Source organism: Notamacropus eugenii, chromosome 1, assembly GCF_028372415.1.
Source record: "Notamacropus eugenii isolate mMacEug1 chromosome 1, mMacEug1.pri_v2, whole genome shotgun sequence".
Classification (NCBI taxonomy): Eukaryota; Metazoa; Chordata; class Mammalia; order Diprotodontia; family Macropodidae; genus Notamacropus; species Notamacropus eugenii.
Window position 1 is genome coordinate 256,347,067 of NC_092872.1, and position 14,420 is coordinate 256,361,486.

Sequence of the window (14,420 nt, forward strand, 5' to 3'; positions counted from 1 at the left end):
TTTGAGGAGCAGTCTCTAAATTTGCACACCCTGTGTTTCCTTTGAGCTCTCTCAATTTTGCTTTGCTCATAGAGCACAGTACCCATGCTAAGCGGTTCTGTGCCAGTGTCTCCCATGTCACATAATCAATCCCAAAGTTCTTAAGAAAGTCGTGGTATTTCTTCTTCTGACCACCATGTGAACACTTGCTCTGTGTGACTTCTCCATAAAAGTGTCTTTTTGGCAAGCATACGTTTTGCATTAGAACAAGGTGGTCAGCCCATTGGAATCAAGCTCTCAGCCTGGCGTTCTACGCAGTAAGGCGCTGCCCTGAAGAAATTAGTGATGCTTATTATCCTGAGGAAGGAAAGATTTATGGGAGTTTGGATGGCCTTCTGCAAATATGCAGAGGATCCTCACAGAGAAGAGGGATTAGCCTAGTTCTGAAGGTGCAAAGAGAGAGGCAGAGGCTTGACTAAAAGAACCCCCTGATCATCAAAGCAGTCCGGAGAGTGGACTTCTTTGGAGGGCAGGTGGTTCCCTCAATGGATGACAACGTTCTGGTTCTGCTGTTCTAGGGATGTGCTTCTTTATTTGAAATAAAAACAGGATGGCTCTGGATTAGAGTCTCAGGAAGTACAAGGAATTCCCCTTCCATACCCTAAGTCTGGTTTGATTGCTTGTGTGCTCTGAAGCATTTCAGAGGGATGGTCTTTACTCACAGAGAAGTCTACTTGATCCATCCCAGCTATTCCCCTGCTGTCTTGCCCCTATCTCCTGCTTCTCCCCACCTGGAATAGCACTTCTGCACTGGGCTTCCGGAAACCATGAAGCCCCTGTCCTTGTACTGGAGCCTGAATTAGTGCAAATTCCCCTAGCCTGCTATATCTAACTGTTCCTACACCGGCCCATGTTTCATATTCCATCCAGCCATTTGCCTTGGCCATCTTGACCCCAAATGATGTAAAAGGAAGGAACCATTTGTTTTCTTATCTTTCTATATTTTGAACACCTGCCATGCAGCCCAGCACATGGTAAGTACTTGTTGATTACCTGTCCTTCACTGATGCTAGGCTCATACTACTTTCCACGACCCAGTCCTACATTTTGCTCTCAGAATGGTAACAGATTGACTGTCCAACGGCTCCTTTCACCATCCCTCTGACTTCTGGTCTAAAACTCCTTTATTGACCAACATTCTCCTGCATGTTTTGTCTTTCCCTACATGAATACAAGCTTCTTGTGGTTAGGGGCTGGTTCACTTCTGTACATATCCACTACCTCCAGAACCCAGCACCCAGCAGGAGCTTCATATGTCTTCATTTATTCATTTTACAGTGTGAGATGACCCTCCCCTCCCCACCCCTCCACCCTGCCCCCAACAGCAGCTAGTTGTAGCTGATGCTCAGCAGATCATCACTAAAAGTAAACAGAAGACAAGCCTGGCTCTTTCTTTGTCTTTCCTTCTTCCCACAGACATACAACATAACCTGAATTTTCAGAATTTCGGAAACAATTTATCAGTTTCATTTCAAATGATTCTAAAACCCAGGCCATTTATTCACGTATTCTTTACTTATAAGTCCTCTGTCACCTTTTTCTTTTCTAATACTAATAGATCACACAGGCATATACACATATAGATGAACAAATGATAGTGCCTTATGTCTTATGAAGCACTTTCCTCAAAAATTCTGTCAAATAGGCAGTGCAGACAATCACCAAACATCAATTTAGTGCCTACTATATACCAGGTACTACGGTCATTGCTGGGGATACAAGGAACAAAAATGAAACAATCCCTACCCTCAAGGAGCTTATATTCTCTGGGGTGAAAGAATATATATATATGCATACGTGTAAGGATGCAAAGTAAATCTAAGGTTGTTTCAAGGAGGAAACAGCAGGGGAAGGGGAGACTAGTAGCTAAGGGGGATCAGGAGAGGTCTAATGTAGGAGGTGGCATTTCAGATCAGGTTTGCAGCTAGATCTTTAGACTCTAAATGCTGGATCATTTCCACCATGCCACTTGTTTTTTAATTTATTTATCCTGTTCGTACATGAGGTCCAGAAGGTCCTATATTGGTTTCTTTCAATATTTTGATGATTATTTTCATATCACTGGTTTGCCCAGGAGCCCTATGCATTTTGTTTTCTGAATTTAAAACCATGATTCTGAGAAAGATGCACAGGCATCACTGGTTGAGTGAGAGGTCTCTGATATACGGAAGGTAAGAAGTCCTGCCCTGTCTGGGATGTTTCTTCAGCTCTGTATGTCTGGGTTCCAGTTCAAAACCACAGTAGAAATCTTCCTGCCAAAAAGCTAAAACAGAACATCACATACCGTCAGCTGGTGTATTAGAAGGTCCATTAAGAAGGTGATCTTATTGCTGAACAAGACATAAGCACAGTTTTCTGAGCAGTTGCTGCAGGTGAGATTGTACACATTGATGGCATTGCTGAGAGACCTAAGAGAAAGAGGACATTTCATTTTATAAAGTTTGAGTAATTATCCTTCCAGCATCTTCACACCCAAAATCATGGTCACAAAAAGGAAGACCCCCCATGGCCAGAAGGTGTCTCTCTAAATGCTGATGACCAGTCAGCACTCTCTTTGCACCTCTTATGACTTTTGACCACTACACAGGTGTTCACCCTACTGATTCCTTCCCCAGGCTGTCTTTTAAGTTTTACTCATAATATTAAAGGTGCGCTAGCAACATTAAGAGTTGCTCCCATAGTGTTATATCCCTACTTCATGGGAAGGTTCATGATGGTAAGAACTCTCATCACCCAGGGCAGGGCTCTACATACAGTAGGTGCTTAATAAAATCTCAGGGTTCTACATACAGGAACGCTGGATGAACTGAATATCCAGAGTTTCAAAATGTTTAGCTGTGTATAAACAAAAAATTGTTTTCATCCAAGACAGTCAAGTGATCATTTGTACATCAACCTAATGATGGATTACTTTTCGTTATCTTAGCTCTACCTCAAAAGCAGAGAACAGAAAGCACAGTGGATAGAACTCTGCGCAAGTCAAGACAGCCTGAGTTCAAATTCAGCCTCAGACACTTAGCATTTTGGCTATATGACCCTGGGCAAATCACCCAACCTCTGTCTGCTTTGGTTTTCTCAACTGTAAAATAAGAGACCATAATAGCACCTACCAGTATTGTTGTGAGTCACTTAACTTCTGTCTGCCTCAGCATCCCCAATTACAAAACAGGAATAGAACCAGAATTGTTGGGAAGCTCAAATGAGATTATATTTGTGAAGCCCTTAGCACAGTGCCTGGTACACAGCTGTCATTGTTGCTGCTGATCCTTCATTTCCAACGAGGACTAACGATATCACAGGGTGATGTCTTGAGTTGCCCATGAATTGGATTTAAGTGAATGCACAAAGTCGTCAACCTCACTCTCTCATCCAGAGTCATTCAAGTCGAGGGGCAGGACAAAAGTCAGGATGACTGGGGATGGTCTGGGATCTGGTGGATGACCCCAGCATCTCTGATGTCTGATCAAGTACTAAATGCTCCACAGCACCTGCATCAGCCATCCTCATGATCGTTCCAACAAATTGTTCTCATCTGCCGATTCCTCTGGAGAAGTCTGCACATGCTTGGGACAGACATCCCCCAACTCACCTACAGGACTGAGGCCTGTCAGCTACCCTCAACCTGGTTTAGCCCATCTGCTGAGACAGTTTACCAGGGTGTGGCTGATGTTGCTCATGCTATAGCTTCTGGGAGCTATAGGCTGGGTGGCAGATGGACACCAAAGGTGGATGAGCAGCCCTGAAAAGGGCTTGGCAAGTCCTTACACCCAAGGTGCTAGTGCTCCCTGAACACTCCATATGTCCCTAGCCCATAGTAGGTGCTTAATAAAATGCTTGTTTCCTCCCTGCTTCCCTTGTTTGTCTTCTTGACCTTCTAATTTTGGTTTTTAGATAGAAGGTAGAGTAGGTAGAAGGGAGATATAAGAATCAAATTGAAAGTAATGGGGAAAAAAAGGAATGCCGCTGTGAGCCTGGAGAAGTTTTTTTGATTATTTTCTTTTCTATAAATATGGCTCAAGTTCACAAATACGGACCCCAAAGTCATGATTTTTGATAAGAACAGAGCTCATGTTTGCATCTTTAAGGTCTAACTTAGAGAAAACCTTCTCATCAATTTTTCCATATGCAAAATTAGGGGATTAGGCTGAACAAGCTTCAAGGTACCTTAAAGCTCTAAATAGTTGATCTGATGATTTTGGAGCAACTTACACCTGGATTCCCAATGTTCTAGACCTTGAGGCTGTAACCAGGGCTGTGAATCAGACCCAGATAGAAAGTTGCAACAGATGCCTATTGCCCGGGAAAGACCCTAGGAGCTCCTCTTAAGGTGCTAGACCCACAAATAAACACGAGGAGAATCCAGTCCTTGCCTCTCCAGTGGAACCTGAATTCTCCCTGGGGGACACACACTAACTGTTTCTGCATGGATGAAGATGCTGCAGCTGAAGGAAATCAGTGGAAAGAGTCTGAATGAGAAGCCACTAAGTGGTGTGTGGTCCTGGGCACTGCCACCCGCCTGCAGGGGGCTCCCCCATCTGTCTTTCAGTCACTTCTCAGAGCTTCAGTTTCCTTCTCTGTAGACTGTGGGAGTGGACCTTGATCACTGTTCAGATTACCTTCAATCTAACCTTCTGTGAAACTGTATCTTGTCCTAGAGGCTCAAGGCCCACCCTGATAAATCCAGGTCCCTCAAAGAGCCTTGTTTACAGCTTGGGGTCACTGGAGAAAAAAAGGATTGCAAGAGACAGAGGAGCAGTCATTGTTTTCTGAGTCCTGCCAAAGCAAGGCATTTTTTAAGAGCTTGCTCTGGTGCTACAAAGACTCAGGGTCATGATATTTAAACTGACCTTTCTTGATTTTCGCCTATTGAATTTATCTTGTAGGTCCTAACTAAGCCCTGATTTTAACCTGCGTGACCAAGCCTCTGGTTACCTGCCTCCACATCCTGAGAATCTTTTGCCTGTGGATTTGTTAAATGCTAGCTTCCTAGGTGCAAGGTAGTGTGCTGAGTGCTGACAATGCACAGACTAAAATCAAACAGTCCTTGTCCTCAAGGAGCTCCCATGCTAATGGATAAACCAGGCTCACTGTGGCCCAGATTCAGGACAGAACAAAGACAGAGGTATCCAAGGTCATCTCCAACTAGGCTCTTTATAACTTAGAAACAGCAAACCACAGCATTTCTTAAAGAGTCGCTTCTAAGGTAGCAGCTAAGAGGGGTCTGGCACATGAGATGATGGATTCAGAGCAGGAAGGAAGCAAACTTCAGGGTCTAGTACAACCCAGTCATTATGTAATTGAGGAAACTGAGATCACATAGGTAGTATAGGCAAAGAGAACCTGAACCCACATCCTCTGGCTCCAGACCTAGCCCTCTCTCTTTGGCACCCCATACAAGCTACACTCTTTGGATGAAGAGATACAAATATTTTAGTTCTTGAGAGGCAAGAAGAAAGAAGAAAGTCTATAACAAGCACTTGAACGTAACAAAAAATAGGAGTTGCCTGACTTTTTAGTTCTTGGCTGTGTGACCCTAAGCATCACTGAAAGATTTTACACAAGAGAATAGCATGTGCATTCACTGGAACTCACTTAGCCAACCAACTTGATCTGTTTTCTAGGAAATTTTTACAGCTTTCTACCCAGGGAGTAGGATACTAAAAACCTGCTAGATGCTACTGCTAACTATGAGAAATGGCTTGTCATTTGAGAGGCAGCATGGCAGAGGGGACAAACCCTAGATCTGGAGTCAGGAGCCTTGTCCAGTCTCCCTGCCCTGATACTCGCTAGCTATAGGAGCCTGAGCAAGTGACATACAATGTAGCTAACGGCACTTGCATAACCCATTTCACAGTACTGTTTGGGGGAAGGAACCATGTTGAAGCCTTCACACACTACAGAAATGCATCATTAATCTTATAACAGTCCGGACATATTTTTGCCAAAGAGTAAGGTCACCTAGCATGGTAAAAAGACTAGTAAGCAATGAGATAAATCAGGAAAACCAGAGCCCAGAGCAGGCTCTCTGACGGTCATGGCGGGAACTGGAACAAACTGTTTCATTTTTTCTGGGCTTTAGTTTCTCAGCTGTGAAATGAGAGTTGGACTAGGCACTCTCGAAGGCTTCCTTCAGGATCGACAGTCTATGAATCTAGGAGGAAATGTTCAGTGTAGAGAAACCTTATTTTACATAGTAACCATATTCCTGAAGAGTTCAATGAAAAATAGATTTTAAATTCTGTAGGAAATCTAATACATAAAGGCACTGATTGTAAACCTCTTTAAAAAGTGAAAACTTTTTTTGAAGAGAGTAAATAATTATCCTCTGGTGTGTTTAAGGAATTTTGCGTATAGTACAGTGATTTTTCTTAAAGTCAGGGCACACCTGAACTTAAAAATGATTTTGTAAACAGAAAACTTCTCTTTTACTTTTAGCTGTCAAATGTTCCTTGACACTGTCTTGTACTTGCAAACCTGCCACAAGGAAACAAACTTGTGATGGTTATTTTTCTCATGAGAAATGAAGGGGGGGCAGGGAAAGTGACCTCAATGTCAGGAAAAACTTGCCCACTGAGAGAAACCTGTTTAAGAGACCACCTGTACTTGAAGAGCACCTGTCAGAAAGATTACTTTTGTGTGGAGCCAGCTCTGGGTGGTCTTTCTAAGCAGGTTTCACTGTAATTTGAGACTGGAGCGACTGGAAGCCTTTGCAGGGTCAAACAGAAGGCAAGGCCCCACATCCAGGTAGAGAGAGGCATCCTCAGGGAAGAGATGAAACAGCTCTCAGTGACAAACTCTCCATAAGGTGGCTGCTTGGGTTGGGGCTGAATGGCACTTCGGCTTGCTGAGAGGACGCTAAAGCGTTGGTTATTACTGAGAGGGCTTCTGCTGAAAACTCAAGCCCAGAAAACCCCAGAAGGAGGCTGGGCATCCTTCAAAGATTCTGTACAGTAGTCAGAGACTGGGCTACACAGAGTGAAATAATGAGACACATTTAATGACACTTAGTTTTTCACTGAGTGCTCATTATATGGAGCCCACAGGGGTGAAGTGAGGGAGGCCGTAGGCAGGCATTTACTGAGCAAGCCCTAGGGCTCAAGCACTGTGGCTCCATCCCCACGCTGGTCAGGGGCAATGAAGATTCCAGCCAAGGGCCCTGCCCCCTCAGTCAAATCCAAACACCAAAGTTCCTCTGTCACCAATATAAATGATACCGTAACAAACCTGAATAAAGGAGCTGAAATTTGACCCCATGTAATATATTGTTCACTGTAGATGATCCTTGAAAACTCTTTCCTGAATATGTAACCAATTTACAGGTTTTAAGTAGAACTTAAAGGAGTAAAGAAGGCTTGCTATGACATTTGTAATGATGTGCATTTGGCCACGGACCAAATTCTCCACACATTGTTCTGAGTCTAACACTTTCTGACCTTGATGATCAGTTGAAATTCACAACTCCATTTTTGTTTTGGCAACAAAGTAAACCCTTCTTTTTGAAGAGCTGATGCCCTTTGTCATTTTACAGCATTTGCTTCCAAACAGAGCCTTCCTTTCCTCCCACCCAGCAAGTTTGCTCGTAACAAAGATCCAAAAAGAAAAAGAAAGAAAAAGAGGAGAGTTCCACACAACTGGTGTGTCAGAACCTGCACCTCACAGCCTGGCCCCCCACCTTTACCTCTTTTTGGAATAGAGGGAGTAGGCACATTTTCTCAACTCTTCCCCTGGTCAAATTTTGTCATTATAATGACACAGAAGAAAGCCTTTATTTTTCCTGGCAATTAGGAACAAGTGCTAAGATCAATATGAAAAACTGAAATTTATTTGAAAATGTTGAGGTAAATTTGTAGAAGCAGACAATTATTTTGGAACACTGATGAATGAATTATGATTAAATCTCTTGGTGTACATAATGTCTAATTTTTACTGTCTACACTTCAAGTTATATTATTATGTTTTCGGTTACATTGTATATAGTTATATTATTACTTGTGATCTGAACCAAAGTATATCTGAATATGGGTAAGAAAAATCTATATGACAATGGAGTACTATTATGGTGCTTTATAATAGCCAGCAATACTGTGTTTGGGGTTTTCCCTACGTCAAGATTCAAAGAATTACTGGATCATAGGATTCAGAGGAAACCAGTGGAGTAAAAAGGTAACGTTATTCTCACGGTACAAAACACACTAGAAAAAGCAGCCAGGTCACACTACTTCACCTTTAATCTGCACACAAAAAAAGCAAAAAAAAGTCTGTAATCTTGGAAATAGAAATCCTATTCTTTAAACAAAATGAAGAATAAACTATTGCTGAAATTATTTCACAGATCATCCCCACTAAAAGTAAAATGTAAACTAAAGAACTTTACTGGGACATTGTATTTAAAAACCATTTACAACAAGAATGGTTCATAGGCTAAGAAGAGGAAGAGAGACTATTTTATTTTATGTTTGTAAAGTTACTGTACTAAAGCTAGTTTAGAACAAAGTCTCATTATAGATCTGTTCACCGATCTCACATTAGTCAAATACAACTGCTATTATCAGGTCAAATATGAAGGTGCTTTTATATTATATTCTATGTTTATAATAGTCTTGTGTGAGGTTGAAACCACCCAGCCCCATTTTTGTTCTGAAACCTGAAGTGAGAACAACATTGAATTAAAAAGTCGTTAGACGGTATGTGAAATAAAAAAATCTTTCAAAGACACTGATGAAGCAAAATGGGCCAGACATGAAACCAAGGACACTAGGCCATGTTCTCACGTCCTCATGAAACAGTCACGATCGGGATGAGGAAGAAATGACTTGAGGAGTTAAAGCAAGGGGCCTCTGAGGACCCACCGTAGCAGAGAGGAAGGACTTTGGATTGAGCCTTGGTCAGGTGTCAGTTGCTATCCCCACCGCTGAGAGCCCCCTACCCCCAATCAAAGGAGGAAACTGTGGATTTCTCCTCCCTCTCCTCATCAGGGTCTAAACTTCATTCCTGAGTCAGTTAATGGCAGCATTTGCATCAAGAGTCAAGGAAAGATGGATACAGATTCATGAGCTTAAGGACATGTTCTGAGCCACTCATGAGGGGGAGAAACCTGGAAATGTAACTACCCCGCTGATGCCCACACTCTCCAAGCATGCTCTTGTGAGGTAGAATGTTTTGCACCACCTGTTCTTGTTTACAATGTTATTAAATATTCCTTTTCTAAAAGTTACTCGACTGCCTAGCTGAATTGATTCTCCACTGATAATCTTGTCAGGCAGGGCTTGAGCCAATTGCATTAGCGAATCCCCCAACCCCTCTGGGATGCCCCCTAGAACAGGGAAGGGGAAGAGGTAGCTAAACTCCGAGACCATGATACTCATTTGTGAGAGTGGGACCTGGGACAGGGATCCTCACAGCTTACATAGGCTGTAATAGCAAAACTAAAAGTAGTTTTAAAATTCTATTTTCTCAAGACTCCATAATGATGTTTATGACATTTTTATCTGCGTGTATTGATTCCAATATTTTCATGTAATTGGTTACAGTTCTTTATGTTTATATCCAATGAGTTCCATATTTTCAGAGGCTCATTTTAGTTGTGAAAGAACAGTTTTTAAATGCCAACAAAATAAGCAAAAACTAATCTTTCTGTGTTTTCCTGAAATTAACTTTCTTTCAAAGAAGGTGAAAATAATATATTTGAAAGTATGCAATAAGGAAACATGTCAAATTAATTTTTAATCATGGTGGCAAAGGATTTTTGAAAACTGAAAACAGAAATTCATTAACAAAAATACTTCCAGGATTAGAAAGTCTTTAAACATGGATTTGTTTTTTTCCCCCAAATTGGAAACATTAGCACCAAAGAAGGCCCCAGGTGGTTTGGGGTGTTACATGGCAGATTAAAGTCAGCTGAAATCATCACTCTAATCTTATTAGAGGAACAATAGCTGTCACAGTAACAACTTATTTACAAACCTTTTGTGATAACTGCAAGATGCTTTAACATACCAATCAGAGAAGTGGATCTACCAAACACTATAGCTAATTAACTCCCCAAACTACTGGCCCCTGGATCTGTAATAGGAAAGTCCTCTAACTGCAAATACCATGCTATTTTCACTATATTAACACTTTACTTTGTTAGCCTGTAAAATGGCCTAGGAAGTCACATTAAATAACAGACAGTCACAGCAAATGACATAATGCCTTAATATAATATAGTATCTCCTTCTGATAAAAGGTTGTGACCTAAAGTCCAGTGAATCCAGTTACAAATGTATTCTAGAGTATGTCAATTTTAGCTCTGACCAGCGTTCTCTCCTCAGATGAAATCAGAATGGGCACACACACGATGATTTTATCAGTGTCACAGAACATCACGTAGGAACATGACTTACCTTTGGACTTCATGTTCGCATTTATTATGAAGAAACTGAACTATTACAATCCATCCTTATCAACAGAGCAGGCTTGCTTTAGGTTCACCAATCCCACTACTGCTACATCAGTGGCTTGCACATGATTTTGGTTCCTGGCCTGTGTCTACCAGGCAAAAGATCCCTTGGAGCTCGTTCCCTTGCCTACTCTCATTGGCCATTCCACAAAACACAACAGACAAAAACCACTTAATGAGAATTCTGAGATTAATGCTTTAAATGAGATAACAGTGAGATGGATAGATGATTTTAAAAATCAAATACCACAAATAATTAATTTTTCAGAAACAGAAGAATAATCACTGTCATTCTTAAAAACACAAATAACATTGAAAACTAGTCGTGGAATCTCGTAGACCCACACTTCCAATAATACCCAGCGCACCAGAACTCTTCTCATTCATTCAAACTCCATAAAAATTTCTAAAGGAACCTGAAAGGCTGGTAACTCAAGCCCATCCAGAGACACCAAGACAGTCAGGTGGTGCAATGGATAGAATGCTGGGACCTGGAATCAAGAAGATTCATCTGCTTGAGTTCAAATCTGGTCTCAGACACTTACTAGCTGGCTGACCCTGGGCAAGTCACTTAATCCTGCCTGCCTCGGTTTCCTCATCTGTAAAATGACCTGGAGAAGGAAATGGCAAAGCACTCCAGTATCTCTGACAAGAAAACCGGAAACAGGGTCATAAGAAGTCAGATACCACTGACACGGAACCACAAATGCACATGGCCATCTATTTAGTGCTGCTCTCAAGGAATTTACCACCTAAACCTGACACAAAGTGATATATGCATAAATAATAATGATAGGAGGGATGAGATAAAGAAAAGGAAAAAGCTATATATGTAAGGAACTCTACCTGTTCAGACCCCATCTGTAATTGTTCATTTTATAATACCACATGTTAGGATGGAAACTGAGAGACTGCTTGGAAGGGAGCAACCAGAATGGAGGAGCTAGAGATCATGGCATTCAAGAATCATCTGAAAGAAGTGTGAATGGGAAACATTAGTTGTACTTCTGTCACAGAATCAGGCAAGAGGTTGTGGTAAGGCAGAAGAGGCACAGATAAAGGGGCAATCACTTAGGAGATCCAGGCAAAGTTCCAGGAGAAGTATGAGGATGAAGAAATTAATATTGTCTTTGGGAGCAAGGAGGAAAATCAGGGAAGGTTGGACAGAGAGAGAGAGAGAGAGAGAGAGAGAGAGAGAGAGAGAGAGAGAGAGAGAGAGAGAGTGTGTGTAGAGGATTTTAATAGACAATGACTGAGAGTGGGAAGAGGACAAGGGCATTATAAACCTAGGCAAAGGCACACAGACAGGAGAGGGCAGCAGCTGAACGGGACTGAACACCTCTGACTGTGCCATTTGATAACTCACAATTCCTAGTTAGACAGCTTTTAAAGTTTCACAAAACAATTTCCTTACAACAATCTGATTAGGTACAAGGTGAAAGTATTATCATCACCATCTTACAAATGAGGAAATTGAGGCTCACAGAGATTAAGTGACTTGCCATGGGTCATGTGGCTCTTAAGTGATAGAGCTGGGTTTCAAACACAAATCTCTGGACTCCCAAACCGAAGAACTCTTTCCACTCTACTTTGTAGTATAATAATATCTTTTTTGGTAGGAGGTCCCTTCTTTATTGTCAAAAATTTTCTTAGATGGTCATCTACAAGAAGATCTTTTGACTGAGAAAATATGCACCAAAAAGCTACTATGAATTGAATTGCTATTTTAAATGAATTTGTATTATGATAACTCATCCATGCCTGCTCATTCTGTGAAGTTCACTTTGTTTGCCCATAATTAAAATGGGAAAGTGGATTTTTACTTCTACTTACTAACCACTGCCTTGGAGAACAGAACTGGTCCTCCAAGGGGAAGTTCTTGCAGTCATTAAGTGCCACAGAAACTTGGGGCAAGTATGCTGGGTGGAGGCCTGGGGATTTCCCCATTAGAATCGCCACAGATGCTGTTGTGGGTACCCAGGCAGGGGTTAAGTTGTAACTGAGCTGGGGGTCAACGGCTGGTTTAGGAGGGGGTACAGAGGTTTGATAGCTTGCATAGCAATGGATGGAAAAGAATGGGGGGAATGTTGGGGAATGAGGATCTTTCAGATGATTCTTGAATGCCATGATCTCTAGCTCTCTTCTCCATTCTGGTTGTTCCCTTCCAGGCAGTCTATCAATTTCTATCCTAAAATGTGGCACTATGAAATGAACAATTCCAGATGGGGTCTGACCAGGTAGAATACAGTGGGACTATCATTTCTCTAATTTTGAATGCTATAATTCTGAATGCAGCTTAAGATTTCATAGTTTTTTGGCTACCATGTCATATTAAGGACTCAATGAACTTGGAATCCACCAAGACTCCTAGATATTTTTCACATGAATTGTTATCACCAAGCTAGACCACTCATATCCTGTACTTGTACAACTGATGCCTAGGAATCATCTGTAGGATCTTATCATATTTCTCTTGGTTTTGACCCATCATTCCCATCTACTGTCATCTATCCCTCCAACTTTTTTCTTCTGAAAATCTGATAAAACTTTCTAACCATTCCTTTATCAAAATCATTAATTAAAAAGGTAGACAACACAGGAATAGTAACAGATGTCTAGGATATTTCATTAAAGACCATCCTTAACATTAGCAGAAACTCATTGATGACACTGCTATTTATGTTCAAGGGTAACTAGATGGCACAATGGGTAGAACACGGGACTTGGAAGTAGGCTAGATGAATCAAAAGCTAGAATTAAGGTTTCCTGCAGAAATACTAACAATATCAGACATACAGATCACTCTGATGGCAGAGTAAAGAGAAATTAAGAAGCTTCTTAATGAAGGTGAAAAAGAACAGTGAAAAAACTGAACTGAAGCTTAATATAAAAAAACTTAAGATCTTGGCAACTGGTCCCATCACTTCCTGGTAAACAGAAGTAGAAGAAATAGAAATGGTGGTTAGATTTTATATTCTTGGGCTCAAAGATCACTGCAGACGGTGACTGCAGTCATGAAATTAAAAGATGCTTTCTCCTTGGAAGGAAAGTTATGGCAAATTTGAACAGCATACTAAAAGGCTAAGACCACATCTTGACGACAAAGGTCAATATAACGAAAGCTATGGTTTTTCCAGTAGTATTGTAAGGCTGTGAGAGTTGGACTATAAGGAAAGCTGAGTACTGCAGAATCCATGCTTTCAAAGTGTGGTGCTGGAGAGGACTTTTGAGAGTCCCTTCGACAGCAAGGAGGTCAAATAAATTAATACTTAAAGAAATTAATTCAGGCTTTTGACTGGAAAGTAAAATACTGAAGTTGACGCTTAAATAATTTGGCCACATAATGAGAAGATGGCACTCATTAGAAAAGATCCTGATGTTGGGAAAGACTGAAGACAAATGGAGAAGATGGACAGATAGTATAATGGAAACAATAAACATGAACTTGGAGAAACAGTAGAGAATGGAAGGGCCTGGCGTGCTATGGTCCATGAGGTCACAAAGAGTCAGACACAACTAAATGACTGAACAACAATTTGTGTTCGGTCATTAACTAGTTTCAAATCCAATTGCACTATTATCTTGATGACAAGGATACAATGAGATATTATTAAAAGTATTGATGAAAAAATATATGTATACACACACATACTATGTAAAAGTGATATTCCCATGATCTACTAGAATAATAACCCAATGAAAATACATTCTGACTCTTAGTTAATACCACTTCCTTTTCCAAATGGCTAACAAACCAGAAATTTAATAATACATTCTAGAATTTTTTTAAGAACTGACATCGTGTGTATAGTTTCCAGATTCTAGCCTTTCCCTAAAAAAAAAAAAAAAATCTGAATATTTGCCTACTTCTAGTCCTGCATCACCTCTCCTATTTTTCACAATTGTTCAAAGATTACTGACTTTGGTTCAGTAATAACAT

The 14,420-nt window shown here is 41.0% G+C and overlaps 1 protein-coding gene across 4 annotated transcripts in view; it reads right to left on the reverse strand.

Annotated features, from left to right (window-relative positions):
• SCAPER (S-phase cyclin A associated protein in the ER) overlaps positions 1-14,420 on the reverse strand; it is a 406,759-nt gene that overhangs the window by 113,292 nt on the left and 279,047 nt on the right. For all 4 annotated transcript variants that reach the window (XM_072628639.1, XM_072628640.1, XM_072628637.1 and 1 more), the window contains one exon: positions 2,324-2,447. In XM_072628639.1, the coding sequence (XP_072484740.1) occupies positions 2,324-2,447 (124 nt within the window). The remainder of the gene's footprint in view (positions 1-2,323; positions 2,448-14,420) is intronic.